Raw genomic sequence first — 19,929 nt, 5'->3', positions numbered from 1 at the left:
AATAATGATTGATAAGAGGCGGCTAGGACTTAGTAATAGAATCTCCTCTGCTATGGGACGCTGAGTATATAAGCAAACGCTATATGTGCAATTACTTACTTGCGATCTCCTTCAACATCAGGAAGATCTTTCGTAATAGCAATGACTAGTGCAAACAGTGTCACAAAAGACGTGATGAAAGCCACAGGTGCACTGCACATGCCGAATAAAAAGTTGAGTATTACATATATATATATATATATATGCTCCATTAGAAGTTGGTTAACCACAAGTTTTGAAGCTGTATTGACCTATTTATCAAATGTTGTGCATATGATTACTAACCTCCACTGAAACGAAAGTCCAAGAGCAGCTCTAGTAGCATGGTACACACCAAAATTAAGAAGAAAACCTCGTACCTGATAAGGAAATGTCAAATACAAAAGACATGTTACTATTGCCAACATGGTTATAGTTGAGTTATCAGATACAGAAGCATAAAACACAGCCCCCTACCGTGGCAATAATAAGAAACGCTGCAACTGGAAATCTCTTCATTCTAAATGGTGGAACAGAATAGATAGTCCCCAGAAAAAGACCAAGAGAGTATAGGCATGTAATGAATGGACCAAAGTTGACTCCAACAACTGTTAGCCCTGCAACTGCGAAAAATATCACCAACAGCCACGCAGACTGCACTGAGAGATCTCCTGCTGCTATTGGCAAGTATGGTTTGTTCACTCTGCAAAAGAAAACAAATACTTCAACCTCAAACAAAAGTACTTTACATGTAATCATCATATGCGTCATAGTGATGTTACATACTTGTCAATGCCAATGTCGTAGATCTGATTGATGCCAACAATATAACCATTCCCACATATAAGAGCAAGAAGACCTGAAAGCGCCTTGAGTACGAGACTCCACTTAATGAGATGAGTGTTCTCTATCAAAGCTCTTGTAACCAAGGCACTGCCATTAAAATTTATAGTCAGCCAAAACGAAACCAAGGAATGTGGAGCTCTTTCAGTATGCAAACAAACATATACTAACGTGGATCCTAAAGCTGTTCCACGGATGGTATGTGGCCTAAGAAATCTCCAGCAAGCATTTTGGAAACGCGCAATTCTATCAAGAACTGGATCCGAACCAGCAGCACCAACCTGAGAACATGCCTGATAAAAACGCCACAAGTAAAACGTTAATCAACACTAAATATTATTTCAGAGAAGCAACATAAGATGTTGTTCAAATGAATGAATGGCATTTTTCCATTGGAACAGATTAGAGGCAAAAAGATTGAAACAGAATCGAACTTTCTGAGCTGTCTAGTTTCAGACAAAAGTATATTCCAACCAAACTTCACTAGAAGTCAACGCAACAGCTAACATGCTTAAGCGTAGAAAGAAACCATACCCGGATCGAGATTTTTCTATAACCAGTTGAAACAAATTTCGACCGCAAACACGAACTTGATAAGCTCGTGAAGCCAACATCTTTAGGCCTGCTTAAAAGCTTCCCAGCTAAATGCAACGAAGGCCGATGATGATGATGAGAAGAAGCTGCTAAGAAACGAGGTGATGAAGAGGAGAACCGAAGACAGGGTGAATGTGAGATCGAGAGCTCCATTGATGCCACTAGCCACACAAAAACTCTCACTCTGCCACTTGCTGTTACGACCAAACCATTAAAGAGATTGCATTTTGCAATCCGGTTCCTCTATTCTTGAAATCTATCAGTAGAAGCCAACAACTTTTAATTTGAATTAAAAAATTAAATCATAATCAATTGATAAAGTAAATACAAAACTGGATTACATTTGACGACTTAAAAAATTAATGAAAGATAAAACATACAAAATCTTGTAAAGAGGGGAAAGAAAACACCCTTCATGTTAAGTTTGGTCTCTTGAGAGATGTCAAGAAAAATTTGGTTCGGTTTCAGCTTGTGCTTTAGAGAAACCTTCTGAGCTCTTTGACAATGCTTCAGCTTCATCAGAAGCACTAGCACTTGAGTTGATTGTCTCTGCTCCCTCTTCATTCTCCTCCTTGTCCATGACTATGCTTGAGGGAGCTTCCCTTTTGGTTTCATCTGATATCTTCGTCTCTCTATTATTCTCTTCATCAATCATGTCATTGACTTTAGTCTCTACACCTTTACTTTCATTTGTTCTCGTCTGTTTTGTCTCTGCTCCCTCCTCATTCTTCTCCTTGTCCATGAGAGACTCGCTTTTGGTTTCAGCTGATACATTTGTCTCTTTTTTATTCTCTTCATCAATCACGTCATTGACTTCAGTCTCTACACCTTTGGTTTCATTTGTACTTGTCTGTTTTGTCTCTGCTCCCTCCTCATTCTCCTCCTTATCCATGATGACTATTCTTGAGGGAGCTTCACTTTTGGTTTCAGCTGGTATCTTTGTCTCTTTATTATTCTCTTCATCAATCATGTCATTGACTTTAGTCTCTACACCTTTACTTTCATTTGTGCTTATCTGTTTTGCCTCTGCTCCCTCCTCATTCTCCTCCTTGTCCAAGAGTATTGTTGAGGGAGCTTCTTTTTTGGTTTCAGCTGATATCTTTGTCTCTCTATTCTCTTCATCAATCACATCACTGGCTTCAGTCTCTAAACCTTTGGTTTCATTTGTTCTTGTCTGTTTGGTCTTTGGACTCTCTTCCTCTTCCTTATCTTCATCCATGACCACAACTTCTGGAGCTTTGGTTTCAGTTCTCTCTGCCAAATCAGCTGCAGAGCTATCCTCTCCTTCTTTGATGAACTCATCCATTTCCAAAAGCTTCTGAGCTTTAAGCTCGCCTTCTTTATCAACATTCTCAGCTATCTCAGCTTCTGAAACTTTCTTCCCAACTTCTTCCACCATTGCATCATCTACCACAACCTCTGCTTCCTTTGAAACCACTTTATCTTCCGGAATCTTCTCACTAGCTGTCTCTGGTTTCCCTTTGATCTCAGCTTCTTCTAAAGCTTTCTTCTCCTTCTTTGGTTTGATCACTAAAGCCCCCAGCTTTGCATCAATCTCCTTAACAAGATTCGTCAGCGCTCTTGCATTTCGAGCTTCAGACAACCGCGTAGACAACTGCAACACACCGCACAAAAAAATCATCAACCAAAAAGATTCATCCTTAAACCTAAATGTACTTTGCTTATATATTCTCACCTGCAGTATCTCTTCAGCTCGAGGTTTGAGATCATCCAAAGACGCTTCTTTATACATACCTTTGAGAACACACATCAAATGAGACCCCACACTATCCAAATAATGCTGCTGAACCTCACACTGACGCACATCATCCAAACAACCAACACCACGAAACGCACAGTTCACAAGCTTCATAGTACACACAGTAATACAATGCCTATCCATCTCACGCCTCATGATACCACCACTCTCCAAACACCCCTGCTCGCAGGGAATAATCTTAAACGGGCAAACGGCATCATGACTCTCCCTCTGGTTCGCGCAGAAGACAGCATTACACCCTTCGTTCCCGCAGTCCATCGTCCTATAACCACAAGTCAGCACATGCTCCTCAAGCTCTCCTTGTGTTTGAAACTTCATCTCGCAGTGAGAAAGACCTTTGAAGTCCACGTTCTTGAGCAGCGTCTGAGCTATTCCTTCGATGTGATCGTTCAGCCAGAAGCCGCTGACCTCCATCTCCTGCGCGAAGTCATCAATGTTGTCCTCCCTCCTCTCGCTGAGGAGCCACCCGGAGACGCGGCTGAAGAGGTTCCTCTTGGAGGTGGCGAAGTCGTCGACGAAGTCCGATACGACGTCGTAAGGGTCGTGTGAGGAAGGTTCGATCTCTGACGATGAGGAGAGGAGGATGTGGTCAGCCACGAAGGTTTCGCTTCTGTGGTTTAGGTACTCGATCATTTCTTGTTTGACGTCGGCGGCGACGGAGCCAGGGGTCTTGAAGATGTCTCCGGTGGTGTTGTCGACGCAGGCGGTGGCGAGGCCGGGGAGGAAAGTGAGGGAGATCTTGTGGACGAGCTGTGTGTCGTAGAGAGGGCAGTGGAAGGAAGGTCCTGCTTCTTTCTGGTTGTTGATTTTGTCAGGATCTGACACTGGTGGATCCATTTTGATGTTTTATCTCTAACACACACAAGGGTAAACAGAAACTTAACCGATTCAGACAAGACACGATCAGGGCATAAACGAAAGGTTCGAAATTTAATTCAACTGTTGGATTGATATAAAACGAATGTGGAAACCGAAAAAGGTGAAAACTTTACCTAGAGTTCGTGTCCTAAACAGGTAAGGAGACAATCGCAGGAAGAACTAATAGAGCCTGTAATGGAAAACTAATCAAGAGGGAGAACAAAAGTAAGAAGAAATGAGATTGGAGGAAGAGAGGGAGAGACACCTTTGGTTTTGGCGCAATGATCGGTGTGTCGCTCTTCTAAAAAGTCTCTTTTTTTTTTTTGTAATTGGTTTCTACAACATTTTGTATAACATTAAACTCTCTCAATACATACTACATAGAGTGTGTGACATGCTTTACCTTTTTAAACATACGTCGTTTGTTGTGTATGTCCAATATTTAATGTCTTCTAACTTGGGAGGCTAATCTCGGTTTGCTAATAACTGATCGTCTGATTGAGGTATCACTGATAGTTAAAGTTGGAATCTTTTTATATCCATCTCTTGTACTATATAACAAAGGATTTAACTTTGTATATCTTTCCGGTTTATGATCGCGAACTTGCGTCGGTGCTATTACTATTTGTACGAGAGACACTATAGTGGGTGAGAATCGAGATCTGACTTAACAGGTGAGAACCTACTTCACGCCATAGAACTGGATGTAAATCTGCACGACCACTACAGGATTATTCCTAAGTTTATCTTAATGATATTATATAATATAAAGTTATTATCGAACAGTGTTACTGATACAAAATTAGTTCTTTAGTCTGTCGAGACAAAGAGAGAGAGAGAGAGAGAAGAAAACTAAAAGAAAGAACGACCCTTTCGCCCGGTTCCTTTTGTGTTGAAGATGGCGGCTCCGGAGGATGAATCTTCCGCTCAGTCTCAATCTTCCTCTGCCGCTGCGGCTGCTCCCACTCCTCCTCCTCCCTCATCCGCAGGGGATCATTACCTCGCTAAGTGCGTCCTCCGCCCCAGCGTCGTTCTCCAGGTTGCCTATGGCTATTTCCGCTCTCGCTCCTCCCGCGACATAGTTTTCGGCAAGGTTAGGCCTTTGCCCCCCTCCTTCCTGTAATGGAAATTTTTTTTTCCGTTTATATCTCTCTTTTTAGGGATTGAGATTTGCCACTCAAGAATCTCCACTTGTTTCAATTTTTAGCTGTTTTTTGTTTTTCTTTGTTGAGGGCATTGTCAAAAAGAGTAAACTTTGTATGCTTTCTTGTGGTTAGAGTGTGGAAGTTGCATTATTATGAATACTATAAATGATCAAGACTTTTTGTTTTGAATGGATAAATAGTTAGCAAAATCCAATCCAGGCATTCCTATATATATATATATATATATATTCAGGAAGTTTTTGATCCTAGCTTGAAATTTCACTTTTTTTCCTTCTTCTTCTTCTTAGAAATTTCCTTCTGAATTTGTAAAGTTTTATTTTTAGTATGGTTGCATCTGCTTAGGGGATTAGTAGATCCTGAATTTTTTTTTCTGATTTAGTTACTCGTCAGGTCATATGAGTTAAAAGATTTAGACATCATGGAGCCAGGATTATTTTTATGTGTTTGTGGGAAAAGCTATTGTCTAGAGCAATTTGTGTGCTATATTAATATCTTGCTGTTTAATCAGTAACTAGAATGTTTTCTTTTTTGCTCATATCAGGAGACCTGCATAGAGTTGGCGGTTATCGGTGAAGACGGGGTTGTTGAATCGGTGTGTGAACAGAATGTATTTGGAACTATTAAGGATTTGGCTGTTATACCTCAGAGTAATAAACCGTACTCAAATAGTTTTCAGGTATGCATTTCCCATTCCCAAGAGTTTATTTCAGTGATCAGGAATTTTTTTTTAAATGGGTGACAAGTTATCTTTGGTTTTGTTAATTAATGGAATGCAGACATCTGTGATTTGATATGTCAACCATCTATTTTCCTTTTTCAGATGGGTAAAGACCTTTTGGCTGTTCTTTCTGATTCTGGAAAGCTCTCATTTCTCTCATTTAGCAATGAAATGCACAGGTTTCTTCTACGTCTGCTCTTATTTATTCCCGATTAGCTCATGTCATTGTCATCTTACTCATTTTACTGCCATGTGGTGTAGGTTCTCGCCGATACAACATGTTCAACTTTCTAGTCCAGGAAATTCGAGGGATCAACTTGGAAGAATGCTCACTGTAGATTCTAGGCAAGTTTTCATTCCAGTTTATTACATAGATGATTCTGTTGGTGCCTGTAGATATACTGCTTTTAGAATAATGGACTAGCTGTATCTCTTTTGTGCATTTTGCCTAGTTATGAAGTGCTCACTATTGGATTTTCTGGCAAAAAAAAATTGAATTTGTTGAAGCAATATTGTAATTGTTTAACATACCATATTTATTTTTTGAATAGCAATGAGTAATATTGAGTCCTATTATGCAATTTGCAGCGGACTTTTTCTTGCTGTCAGTGCATATCATGATCGCTTTGCGCTATTTTCCCTCTCAACATCGTCTATGGCTGATATTATTCTTAAGGTATTGATTTATGTCACCAACTTGGGGAGCATGTTGTAACTTTATTTGACAAGAAAGCTGCCTTGGCATGAGTGATATAAGTTAATTTATTTTTCTTCTTTTACTTTTAGAGGATATTTTATCCTTCTGAAGACGGAGGGAAGGCTAGCTCTGAACAAGCAGTATCTGGTACTATTTGGAGCATGTGTTTCATTTCTAAAGGTTTTAATGAGTCCATGGATTATGATCCTGTTCTTGCCATCGTTTTAAATAGGTAATCCTTGCAATTTGAAAAGCTTTGTTTTTAGTTATTATTCTTGCTTCATAGGAGTCTGTTATCCCAGGGCTGCTTACCTCAGTATTTTTCTGATTGTATAGGAAAGGGTCTCTCCTGAATGAGCTGGTTTTGTTTAGATGGAATGTCAAAGAGGAATCCATATGTTTAATATCAGAGTATGTTGAAGCTGGGGCTCTAGCACATAGTATTGTCGAAGTTCCTCACTCCTCTGGATTCGCCTTTCTGTTAAGGATGGGTGATGCGCTCTTAATGGATCTTAGAGATCCTCAGAACCCTTGCTGTTTGGTTAGGACGTCCTTAGATCTTGTTCCTGCATCATTAGTGGAAGAGCAGTTTCTTGAAGAGTCGTGTAGAGTACAAGATGGAGACGATGAGGGCCTTTTTAATGTTGCCGCATGTGCTTTGTTAGAGCTAAGGGATTATGATCCCATGTTCATTGATAATGAAAGTGACAATGGAAAGTTGAGCTCCAAGCATGTCTCTTCATGGACTTGGGAGCCGCCGGAACATAATCACAATCCCCGGATGATTATTTGCTTAGATGATGGCGAATTTTTCATGTTTGAGCTCATCTATGAAGATGATGGGGTTAAAGTTAATGTATCAGAGTGTTTATACAAAGGTCTACCGTGCAAGGAAATATTATGGGTGGAAGGTGAGTTCCTGGCCACGTTCGCCGAAATGGCTGATGGAACGGTTTTCAAAGTGGGAACCGAGAAGCTACATTGGATGAGTTCCATTCAAAATATAGCTCCGATCTTGGATTTCTCAGTTGTGGATGACCAGAATGAGAAAAGAGACCAAATCTTTGCTTGCTGTGGCGTAACGCCTGAAGGCTCTTTAAGAATTATCCGTAGTGGCATTAACGTAGAAAAACTTCTGAAAACCGCACCTGTTTATCAAGGAATCACTGGTACTTGGACTGTTAAAATGAAGCTCACTGATGTGTACCATTCGTTTCTTGTTCTGTCGTTTGTTGAAGAGACAAGGGTCTTATCAGTTGGATTAAGTTTTAAAGATGTCACCGATTCAGTTGGTTTCCAGCCTGATGTTTGCACCTTGGCGTGTGGACTCGTTGCCGATGGTTTGTTGGTTCAGATTCACCGAGATGCAATAAGGCTGTGCATGCCCACCGTGGATGCTCATGTTGATGGCATTCCTGTTTCTTCACCGTTTTTCTCCTCTTGGTTTCCAGAAAATGTCAGTATCAGCTTGGGGGCAGTCGGTGAAAATCTGATAGTTGTGTCTACGTCTAACCCTTGTTTCCTGTCTATTCTCGGAGTCAAATCAGTATCATCTCAGTGCTGTGAAATCTATGAGATTCAACGAGTAACATTGCAGTATGAAGTCTCCTGCATCTCAGTTCCTCAAAAATATATTGGAAAAAAGAGACCACGCGCTTGTGCCGTGGATAATAGTTGTAGTAAAGCTGCGATTCCCTCTGGTATGGAGCGAGGCTATACGTTTCTGATTGGCACACATAAGCCTTCTGTTGAGGTCGTCTCCTTCTCAGAAGAAGATGGTGGTGGTGTTCGAGTCCTTGCTTCTGGGAGGGTATCGCTAACAAACACAATGGGAACTGTTATCAGTGGATGTATTCCTCAAGATGTAAGACTCGTGTTAGTTGATCAAGTTTATGTCCTTTCTGGGTTAAGAAATGGAATGCTGCTACGTTTTGAGTGGCCTCCCTTTTCACATTCATCCGGTCACTGTAAAGAAGAGATGGACAGTGTTGCGAGTGACCTTCTGTTAATTGCCACCCGACGTATCGGCATCACACCTGTTTTTCTGGTTCCGCTCAGTGATTCACTAGATTCAGACATCATAGCTCTTAGTGACAGGGCATGGTTGTTACAAACAGCTCGGCAAAGTCTTTCCTACACTTCCATCTCATTCCAACCTTCTACCCATGCAACTCCTGTATGCTCGCCTGAATGCCCTCAAGGAATTCTTTTTGTTGCAGAGAACTGTTTACATCTGGTAAATATATTCTATTTTACAAATTTTAGTTCCAGATTGTCACTGTTAATTCTATCAATCACTGTTTAATTTTCTGATATACTTTACTTGAAAAATAATTAGGAACGAACAAAGTATTAGTTTTTTCTATGGTTTAGAAGTATTATTTTGGTCCGTCTATGGTTGCTTGATGTATTTGCTTGTTGTCTAGGTGGAGATGGTGCACAGCAAACGGCTTAATGCGCAAAAGTTTCACCTTGGAGGCACTCCGCGAAAGGTTATCTACCATAGTGAAAGCAAACTATTGATTGTGATGAGAACTGATTTGTATGATGCGTGTACGTCTGATATATGCTGTGTGGACCCGCTCAGTGGGTCAGTGTTATCATCCTACAAGCTCAAACCTGGAGAAACTGGAAAGTCAATGGAGCTTGTACGTGTGGGAAATGAGCAGGTCCTTGTGGTTGGGACGAGTTTGTCTTTTGGTCCTGCTATACTACCCAGTGGTGAAGCTGAAAGGTTTAAAATCTGGTTCTTAAGCCACTTTTTAATTCTACCAAGTAAGAAGAACTTTTTGCTGATTGTGTGTTTTATCTTTGAATACCTGTTTTACAGTACAAGAGGCCGATTAATCATTCTCTGCTTAGAACACACTCACAACTCGGATAGTGGTTCAATGGCAATCTGCTCAAAGGCTGGTTCATCTTCCCAACGTACATCGCCTTTTCGTGATGTTGTGGGATGCACAACAGAGCAACTATCAAGCAGTAGTCTCTGCAGCAGTCCTGATGATAACAGCTATGATGGAATCAAAATTGATGAATCTGAAACATGGCATTTGAGATTGGCCTGTGCAACAACTTGGCCTGGAATGGTACTTGCCATCTGTCCATACCTTGATCATTTCTTCCTAGCGTCTGCTGGCAATGCTGTAAGCCTCACTTTGATGATCTATTTTTTTTGGTGCTAATTGTTTAGCATACTAATCTGCTAACAAATATGCTGCTCTTCAATAGTTCTATGTATGCGGCTTTCCGAACGATAGTCCTGAGAGAATGAAAAGGTTTGCAGTGGGAAGGACTCGTTTCATGATAACATCTCTGCGCACATACTTCACGAGAATTGTTGTTGGGGATTGCCGTGATGGTGTTCTATTCTATTCTTATCATGAGGTTACCTTCTGATGTCCATTTCTAATATGTCCTCTTCTTTGACTGTCAGTATTTGATATTCTTTCTTTTTTCATGTTATTTGAAGGATGTGAAGAAACTTCACCAAATATATTGTGATCCGGCGCAGCGGTTAGTTGGTGATTGCTTTCTAATGGATGCCAATTCTGTTGCTGTATCTGATCGCAAGGGGAGTATAGCTATCTTGTCTTGCAAAGATCATTCAGACTTTGGTACGAAACACTTGGCCTTTTCTTGTTGGCTCAGATTTTTACTCTCTTTTGGCTCTTCCTTATCTAGAGTTTAGATTATATCCAACAATTCGACAGTGGGACATGAAAGCGTATCCAAATGTGTAACTGTTAACTTGTAGATGATAGATGCATATATTTTACTAGTGTGATTTATACTCTGTCCAAATTTAATATGCTGCATCAGCTAAGGGGTATCACAGTTGGAGGAGTATGCAATCATTAAGATTTTTCAGAACATATAGCTTTGTTCGGATCTCCAACCTTAAAGCAATCTGTTAGGGCACCTGTACCTTCTTTCAAACTAGAATTTTCTTATCTGGTCAGATGTTCCATGTTCGTTTAAGTAAAAAGAAGCTTCCTGACATGTGGAAGATGGCATCGTCATTGAAACTGACTACCTTTTATGGGACTAAAATTTTAGTATTTAGTCTACTGACATTGCTTGTTCTTAGGATTCTTCTAGGGGCTATGGAACAAACTAGTTGAAAATACTCTTAATAGAGGCTTTCTTATGATTCAGAAGAATTTGCTAACTGGAAATACATCTTGATGATCCAGAATATTCAAATCCGGAGTCCAACCTGAATCTAAACTGTGCTTATCACATGGGTGAGATTGCCATGGCTATCAAAAAGGTAAATCCTAAACTTGAAATTGAAATTGAGCATTTCACTGTATCACAGTAACTTGAAAAGTTAGTGCTGCTATCTGATTCGCCTTCTATTCACCTAGTTGTGTGCTCTTTAGATAAGTATTTAAATGTCTTAGGTTATAGAAAACGATTACTTGGTGCATTGGTCTAACAAGTCCTTGAGCTTAAATGGGTGCATGTTCAGTATTTATTATCGGATTCTCATGGCAATAGAAAGTTTTAGTCAAGTTTCTTGTTGTACATTTCAGTTACATAATTAACCAATATGATCTATATTGCTTGCCCCTAATATGATCTATGTTGCTTTCCCCTACATTGTGAACAGGGTTGCAACATTTACAAACTTCCAGCTGATGATGTGCTGCGAAGTTATGGTCTTAGTAAAAGTATTGACGCAGCTGATGACACTATCATAGCTGGCACACTGTTGGGAAGTATATTCGTCTTTGCTCCTATTTCAAGGTATAATTAAATATCTAACTGAAGACATAGCTAGTTAATGGTATTTCGTCGCTGTATCTGCATATCATGGAATATTAACAGTTTTTGCAAAATATGAAAATACTTCTGGTCTTGTGTTTATACTTAGTCACTCATAGTCTGGCCACAAATTTCTGTAGGGAGGAATATGAACTCCTAGAAGCTGTCCAAGCAAAGCTCGTGGTCCATCCTCTGACTGCTCCTGTTCTTGGTAATGATCATAAGGAGTTCAGAGGTCGAGAGAATCCGGTAAGCGAACCACAAAGCAGTTCTAATTTTCTTAGATGTGACATGAAATATCATTTCACTGCCTGCATTGGGTTGGTCATTAAATTTGCGTGCGATGTAGACATATATATAGAGGATATTGTTAAAAGTTGTTTCTTATCCATTATTGGTAGTACGAAACATAAGTTTTGACAATGTTGCAGTCCCAAGCGACAAAGATTTTGGACGGAGACATGCTTGCTCAGTTCTTGGAGCTTACAAATAGACAGCAGGAGTCAGTTTTATCGACACCTCAACCATCGTCAAGCGCATTAAAAGCAATTTCAAAGCAATGTTCTTCTCCGCCTCTCATGCTACACCAAGTTGTACAATTGCTCGAGCGTGTCCATTACGCTCTCCACTAGTCAATCCTCTTCTCAGCTCCCTTTCTCTCCGCAAGATTGCAACTTATATTCCACGACCAACGGATTCAATGATCCAATCTGGTGCGTAACTGAGGCCAAATTCTTTGTAATAGTGGTAGTGAAGTGGTGAATTGTGAATACTTACAAGCTTATCGACATGATTGCTTATAGGGTGCAAAAGAGTTTGGAAAAAAACATCCAGAGTCATAGGAGTTGCCTTTGTGTTCTTGAGGGCAGTGAGTCTTAACGACTAATCCTTATTCTCTCCCTCTGAGACATTTTGTGGAGGAGCATACTTTCCCTATGTACAGAAGTTGAGATGTGGTTTCTTTTAATGCCTAGGACTCGGTATCATTGTGTACATAAAGAATAATAACCAAATGTTTCTTCATGTTATGTTAAACTTTAAACAAAGGGATAGATAGACAAACTGATTTGATAAAAAAAAAATATAAAAATATTAGTTATCTAGTGGTGTCTGTTTCAAAGGATTTACTTGTTACTTGCACCATGTAAATCGATTTTTCCAGGAATTTTGAAACATGTACCTCGTAGCTGGGATGATTCGAATTCTAGACTTAGGTATATGAAATTTTTAAAGTTTAACCAGTATGATACGGTGTTTTCACAACTATGCTATCATCTTGGTGTGAGCAAAAAGTACATATATAAGAAACATACAAACATAGGATTTTACAATTATTGATCATACTTTATAAAAATTGATAAATGAAAATTATTTAGCAAACATAACAACTAGAGATGGGCATCTAAGAACATTTTAAACAGATTGATTAAAAATTTACACTATTCAGATAATCACCCTCTCACGAATTCCTGGAAGATTAATAAAAAAGAACTATTTACCACATCTATACTCTAACTAGCTGTTGTATAAGATTCTGAAGCATATGATCATAAACTTGAAATTAAAGAAACAGACAGCTAGAGATTAAACTAATTTCACATGCAACAAACAAATCAATAATCAAAGTTGAAAAAAATAATAAAAACAAACAAATCGATGATGATGCATATATGGTTAAAACATTTCTGTTTCTCATGCATAAAATAATCCTTTGTCCCGAAGGATCCATTTGTTATCAACCGTTCGTACTAAGGTTAAACTGTGAACACATTTATATTACTTATCATTTTATCTAATCATATGTAAACAATTGTCTATCATAAGTCATAACCTAGTGAAGCAATGGTCAATTATATCAGGTTTAGCGCGATGTTCGCGGAGTTAACAGACAGGATCGTGCCCGTGGCGGTTAATTGTAGATTTGGATTCTTCCAAAGGCCTCTAAGAAGTTGGAATGGTCTCTACTTGATATTCTTATTCATGAATCTGACACTAGAGTACGAGATTACGTTCCTTAACCAGCTTCCATTGGAGGCCACTTGTTCATCCGGCAATAGCCCATACGACGTTGCTAACCATGTTCAGAGAATCTTGGCAGAGACGTTAGGGTTCGAGTGCACTCAACTTGGGAGAAAGGCTAAGTACAATATTCTCACTTGAAACACAAACGGTGTTGTGTCTTGCTACTTCAGGAATAAGCAAAGAAGAAGATCCCTACTGAGAACCTTTTTTTTTTGAATCAACCACAGTGTCCGGACCAAGATCAACCGACAATTCTGTGGGTCAAGGAGTGCAATGTTAAATTATTTAGTAGCCAAAGAGGATCGAACTATGGGTTCACCTTACACTGAGAACTATTGTACCGAAATAAGACTGAGATCATTTTGTAGAACCAATATGTACAATAATATGGAAGCGATACATACCTTTTATATAACAAAGAATCTATTGGAAATGACGGCCAAGACTTTGTATGCTTCCTCTTTCCTAGTGTTTGCGAGGAATGAATGTAGTTATTTCTTCAGAAAAAAAAAAGAATCTATTGGAAACCTGACCGGCTTCGTTTACTTGAATGAGATTTAATTCTAAAAATCTTGAAATCCATCGTGAAAGCAACGCAGACAGTAATGCAAGTTATAGAAGAAAAAAAACACCTACTTATTATCGGAAGCTTCTGGGAGAGGGTCCGAACTCGTGCCATCTAGTGATGTACGTAAACGTAACGAAAGTTTAATTTGTAATTGCTAGAATTGGTGATTTCCAAGACTTTGCATTTGACAAATAGGCCTTCATGAAAACCATTTAATGTATTGGAGACTCATGAATCATTGATTTTCAGTAAAATTAACTCTCTCAAACAAGTAAGGACCTATTTGCACAAGAAATCCACCAACACCAGGTAGTATCTTACAAATTCTTCCACCAAGAATGTGTCCTTCATGAATCGAGAGTCGCATCATCACCAGCAATGCTACTGTCCACCATTGGAAATGCTTCTGGATACAAGTCATGGACGTGAACCAACCGTATAATTAATGTTTTCTTCTCTTTATTGTACGTCACAAAACATAGCCTGAAACAGGGTTACCATTATCTATAATGAATATTCTTTCCGTCACATTGTGTTATAATGCCAAACAACATTATTTATCCACTTTTGTAGAAATATGTGCAGACACGCCCAGCAGCAACAAATTCCTTTCTCACTTGTATGTCATTCAACTCAATCATTGGAGTGTAATTGGCATTGCAACAAAAAAATTATGGAAACTACGGTATCACCTTGTCTGAGCAATACATCATATTTACCACGTATTAGCTTCCTTTAAGAAACATAAACATAGATTTGACAGACCTAAGATTTTGAGAGCATATATATGTTCATGAGCTTAATATTCAAGAAATCGACAGCTAGAGCCTAATATTTTTATTTAACACGCAAAATAACAAAAAAAACGACTCATTCTTTACGGTCTTTACACTGAGGATGCAAAATACTCTAACTAGCTGTTATGATCATAAACTTGAAACTAAAGAAACCGACAGCGAGAGCATAAAATAATGAGAAAATTACTAGAATGTTACACATTTTATGGTTTATTACTAGAATGTTGTATATCTTTGTTTTATTACTAGAATGTTTTCTTTTTCCTAGTAATTTACAATAAGGGGCTTTTGTTATGTTTTATTTTCTGAAACTAATTTTAAAGATCAAAGCCACATCAGTTATTTAAAATCCACATCACATCAGTTATTTTTTGAAACCAAACCGTCTCTATCACTATCACTATTACTATCATACATACGGTTTTGTAAAAAAAAAAAAAGAAAAGAACACGAAGAACTGTGTTGTGTCGAAGAAGGAACCGCAAACCGAAATCGTCTCACCCTTCGAAACCCTCGTCGACATTGTTCTTTACTTCTTCGAACTCTCTCTAACTCTCTGTCGTTGAACTCTCTATAACTCTCTGTCGTTGAACTCTGTCTCGTCGGAGTTTTTAGAAACCGTCGTCTGTACGAAATCGCCTTCACCGCATTCTCATCAACGAGTTCATCTTTTCCGGTAAGATGTCGCGACGTTATATATTGTATTTTGGTTGAGTTTGTGGGTCAGTTATATATTGAGGCTGTGATATGGGTGTGTCGAGGTTTTTGTTGCGACTGAGTTAGGGTTATGTTGACTGTGCTATGGGTTTGTCGAGGATTTTGTTGTGTCTGAGTTAGGGTTATGTTGCGGCTGAGATATGTGATTGTCTAGGCTTTTGTTGTGTCTGAATTAGGGCTTTTTGTTGTGGCTGAGTTATGGTTATGTTATAACTGAGTAATTATTATGTTATGGCTGAGTTATGGTTATGTTATAACTGAGTAATTATTATGTTATGGCTGAGTTATATATATGACCTAATATATTTTAATATTATGATATGGCTGTGTTATTTTTATGTTGTGGCTGATTTATTGTTGTGTTATATGATCAGATGGATGTTAGTCAAGTCGAACCACGTGATTACCCTCCAAGACTTTACCCTTCTAACCTAGAAGGTAAAGATATCAATCATAATTTCCGTGCAGGACATTTCCCCCACATTAAAGAAACAATAGGACTCGATGTGTGGGAAGAACTGGTGAACTCTCCCATTGGAGTAGTTGCTAGGCTACTTTCACGCGAAAGCATTTGGTCTGGTAGGACCGTACACTATCTGCTATATAGACAGCTGCGAGTGCATAAAAAGGAGATATGGTCTGTTGTGGCTGATGATGTTATCAGGTTTAGCTTGCTCGAGTTTGGTGAGATCACTGGGTTAAACACAGGTCCATTGCCAACAGAAAGTTTTGAACCTGATCAATACAAAGAGTTTTGGGAGGAGTTGAAGGTGCCGCTTGGGATGGGACCCAAGTATGATGAGCTGAAGGCAGCATTAGAGTTCTGTCCTGGTTGGAGTTTTGAAAAGCGTAAGTGGTTGGGGATGTTATTTCTTCAAGCCATGGGACTGTACTGTTTGCATCACAATTCAAGGATACCCTTTCAAAGTGCAATAAGGGTATTCGACGATGAAGCCATGAGGTCGTATCCATGGGGTCGGACTGCATTCGAAGTTCTTGTTGACTCTCTGAAAACACTGTCTCCAGATGGAAAGTCATACACAGTAAGCAGCATGAAGGACGTTTTATTGGTTTGGGCGTATGAGTCCATCGTCTGTTTCGGTGAGAAGTTTGGGAGAGTGGTCAACAATGAAGACGTTCCTCTTTTGCGATGGGGTGGAAGGCGTACACGTTCAAGTTTTGATACTGTCTTGTCTGACGAAATCAAAGATCATGGCGAGGTAATGTTTAACTGCTACTTATACGACTGAGTTAACAGCTACTTAATGGTTGAGTTTATTTTATATTGTTGCCGAATTAGTCTATTTGATGGCTGAGTTTATTTTATATTGTGACCGAATTAATTTATTTGATGGCTTGGTTTTGTGTTATTTGATGGCTGAGTTTATGATAAACTGGTGTTGCAGGTCCGTTTGAGGAGAATAGTTATGAAGGAGTCAATTGAAGAGATGTTTTCTGTATGGTCGGATGAACCTGACGACCCACAACTCGTTAGGTTGGTAGAAGACATACACGCAGGTAGATACGTGAAAGGTTTCTGGGAAGTACGGAGGGATGAGCAGGGGAAGGGGAATGAGAAGAAGAAGAAGAAGAAAACGAAGGGAGTTTCATCAGAAGCTGAGCCATCAACAAAGAAGCAGAAGAAAGAAGCTGCTGAAACGAGAAAGGGTTCTAGCGAGGAGGAAGCTGTATTGGACAAAGCGACTCTGACGAATCTTGTGAGTGCTCTGCAGAATATTTCAGCAAAATTTGACGCTTACGATTTTGACCGGAACCGGCCAGTGATGGACGAGAAGACCCTAGATAACGTGGTGAAAGCTGTAGTGCAGCAGAGTCTGAAAGTTTTGGGGGAAAGGAAAATTCCCGACAACGATGCTAAACTCTCCTCCGCCGGCGTAGAAAAATCTTTATCAGTGACATCATCACCTCGTAGGAGGTCGCCACCGGAAAAGTCGGACAAAAGTCCAGTGGTAGAACCGCAGGCCCAGGAGGAGAAGTCTGTAAAAACTCCAGTGACAGAACCGCGGCAGCAGAAAAAGCCTGTCAAAAGTCCAGAGCCGCCGCAGCAGAAAGAGAAGGCTGTCAAAAGTCCAGTGCCGCCGCAGCGGAAGGAGAAGGCTGTCAAAAGTCCGGTGCCGGCGCAGCAGAAACAGCAGAAGTCAGTCAAAAGTCCAGCGTTAGCTGAGACCCCTGCAAAGAAGAATGCGGAGCTTGAGAAGGATACAGTGGTGAGAAGGATTTTGGGTGATGATTTTAATGAAACTGATTTCATCAGTGTTTCTCCTGCAAAGATTACTAAGGATGCTAAGGATGGTAAGGATGCCAACGTTCCAGCCTATGGACGCGGCTTACGGGGCAAGGCCAAGCGTACTGTTACTGTAAAGGATGAGGCTATCGAGGATAAGAAAAAAGCACAGCGGGCAGAGGCTGCGTTGAAGAGGAAGGAGAAGCAAGAGGCTAAGAAAAAAGAGAACGAGGAGAAGAAACAGAAGAGAAAAGCGGCTGAGTTACAAAAGAAACAAGAGGCTGGGTTACAGAAGAAAAAGAAGGAAGACGAGGCTGAGTTACAGAAAAAAAAGAAGGAAAAAGAGGCTGAGTTACCGAAGAAGAAGAAAGAAGAAGAGGCTGAGTTACAGCGGACTGAGGAATGTGTTGTGACCAACGACGAAGTTCTTGCGGAAGATAACGCATTGGCGGCGGAGTCTGATGTCGAGCCAGCTGAATTGATTAGATCTTCCGTGATAAAGGAACTTCGGGAGAAATCAGTTAAGTTATCTCCACAAGGGTTTTCATTGACGAACCTTGATTCAGCACCAGATTTTCCGTACATTGGAGACAATGGACAGACGACTTGCATGAGGAAGAACATTACGCCTTCATCAGTAATATACGACCCTTGCGCACCTGTTGATCCGGCGCGACTGGAAAAACTGAAGCAACACATTAAGGCAATTCCACCCAAACCACCAGCACCTAAAGATAAACCAGTAGAACCCTCAGCTGATCATGAGAGTGACTTCTACAGCATACTCATGCATGAAAGACCGTGGCCTGACAAAGAATATGGATGGGTGTTTGATAATGTAAGTCTTTATTAAGGCTGACTTATATATTCTATAAAGGCTGACTTATATATTTAATTCATTATATTATGGCTGACTTATTATTTTTCTTTGTCTAGCATATCGCTGCGTATATGAACGTCCTCATACAAAGGTCCATGCGAGATCCCACTCCATTCTGGTCCAAGCGGATTGGCTTCATAGACCCTTGGTTGTTAAGTTCTTGGGCTTCCCTCGATTACAGGCAGTTCAGGATGAAACCTGCTTCGTTCAAGTTCAAAGACAGTGGTTATGAAGCGTTGGTAAACGGGAGATTCCCCGAAGAATTTACAACAAACTTGAAGTGGTATGCAGATGTGGATCACGTGTACGGATGTCTTCAAACCGGCGGTAATCACTGGGTGGCGTTTCACGTGGATCTGATCAAGGAGAAGATAGATTGCTACGATCCAATCTATGGAGAGTCAACACCCGAAAGTGAGCAAAAAATGCTAAATGCTTTTAGACCTCTACTGGAGATGCTTCCCTGGATGTTGAATGAGCTTATTCCTGCCGATCTCCGAAAGCATTCTAGGAAGAGGTTCGCATTCAGACGGAGGAGCAAAAGATACATTCCACAAAACAACATGTCAGGTGATTGTGGGGTTTATTCGTTGAAGTTTGTGGAGTGTCTAGCGCTTGGTGTAACTTTTGATGGCATAAACGATAGTAATATTCAAGGGTTACAGGTGAAGATGGCAGCAGATATCCTCGAGGAAGGAGGAAATGTTGGAATGAACAATTTGTTTTCATAATGAAACTGTATTTGTTTGTGAACCTGTGTTTGTTGTTATGTTAACTATTTGACTTTGGATAACTGCTGTAATAACTCAGTCGTATCGATTAGTAATACTCAGCCAGTACTCATTGATAACTCAGTCATACCTCAAACATACCCTAGAATCAAAATAATTAATAATTTTTCATTCGAATGTTATATATAAAGTCCAATTATCAAAATAATTAATAATAACTCAATGTGTGAGCATGATCTTTGTTGACTATACGAGTTTGGAATCGATTATAATCTTGAGGTATATGTTGTCTCTTACGAGTACCTAAAACTCTTGGCAGTGATATGAGGTGTGAGCGTGATTCAAAACACGTAAACTGTTATTGTGTTATTTATTATGAATTTGTGATATTTATCATATCTTGTGGTTCGTACATCATAAATCATAACCCTAAACAATCTTATTCGGAACCCAAACCCTAAATAACTAAACCCTATACCCTAAACGGCAAACAACAAATCAGCCGTAAAGGTCTTACTAACTCAG

At 39.7% G+C, this 19,929-nt stretch overlaps 3 protein-coding genes across 5 annotated transcripts in view; 1 reads left to right on the top strand and 2 right to left on the bottom strand.

Annotated features, from left to right (window-relative positions):
- Positions 1-1,662, bottom strand: part of LOC103870296 (homogentisate solanesyltransferase, chloroplastic) — a gene marked incomplete in the record, with an annotated part of 2,561 nt that extends 899 nt beyond the window's left edge. The window contains 5 exon segments of the mRNA XM_033291524.1: positions 325-398; positions 496-721; positions 805-951; positions 1,033-1,154; positions 1,396-1,662. Of these exon segments, the coding sequence (XP_033147415.1) occupies positions 325-398; positions 496-721; positions 805-951; positions 1,033-1,154; positions 1,396-1,608 (782 nt within the window).
- A 76-nt stretch (positions 1,663-1,738) lies between these two features.
- LOC103870293 (myosin-2) lies at positions 1,739-4,521 on the bottom strand. Of its 3 annotated transcripts, none has more exons than XM_009148416.3 (4): positions 4,359-4,521; positions 4,228-4,283; positions 3,152-4,087; positions 1,739-3,070 (listed from the first exon to the last, which is right to left on the bottom strand). In XM_009148416.3, exons 3-4 carry the CDS (start codon positions 4,070-4,072, stop codon positions 1,898-1,900), a joined length of 2,094 nt encoding a protein of 697 aa, XP_009146664.1. In that variant the 5' UTR covers positions 4,073-4,087; positions 4,228-4,283; positions 4,359-4,521; the 3' UTR covers positions 1,739-1,897. The 3 variants fall into 3 exon arrangements, with proteins under 3 accessions (XP_009146664.1, XP_033147398.1, XP_033147399.1); XM_033291507.1 differs by having other exon boundaries at positions 1,739-2,077; positions 2,228-3,070; positions 4,228-4,459; XM_033291508.1 differs by having other exon boundaries at positions 1,739-2,448; positions 2,608-3,070; positions 4,228-4,459.
- A 405-nt stretch (positions 4,522-4,926) lies between these two features.
- On the top strand, positions 4,927-12,547 carry LOC103870295 (splicing factor 3B subunit 3). The gene is made up of 16 exons (XM_018659157.2): positions 4,927-5,186; positions 5,801-5,935; positions 6,080-6,156; positions 6,239-6,322; positions 6,566-6,653; positions 6,764-6,906; positions 7,011-8,910; positions 9,101-9,408; positions 9,505-9,820; positions 9,906-10,061; positions 10,147-10,291; positions 10,871-10,947; positions 11,290-11,426; positions 11,585-11,693; positions 11,876-12,157; positions 12,248-12,547. Exons 1-15 carry the CDS (start codon positions 4,992-4,994, stop codon positions 12,074-12,076), a joined length of 4,071 nt encoding a protein of 1,356 aa, XP_018514673.2. The 5' UTR covers positions 4,927-4,991; the 3' UTR covers positions 12,077-12,157; positions 12,248-12,547.
- Positions 12,548-19,929: the final 7,382 nt, after the last annotated feature.

The sequence above is a fragment of the Brassica rapa genome, chromosome A05 (genome assembly GCF_000309985.2).
Source record: "Brassica rapa cultivar Chiifu-401-42 chromosome A05, CAAS_Brap_v3.01, whole genome shotgun sequence".
Classification (NCBI taxonomy): domain Eukaryota; kingdom Viridiplantae; phylum Streptophyta; class Magnoliopsida; order Brassicales; family Brassicaceae; genus Brassica; species Brassica rapa.
This window is presented reverse-complemented; position numbering and strand designations above follow the sequence as displayed.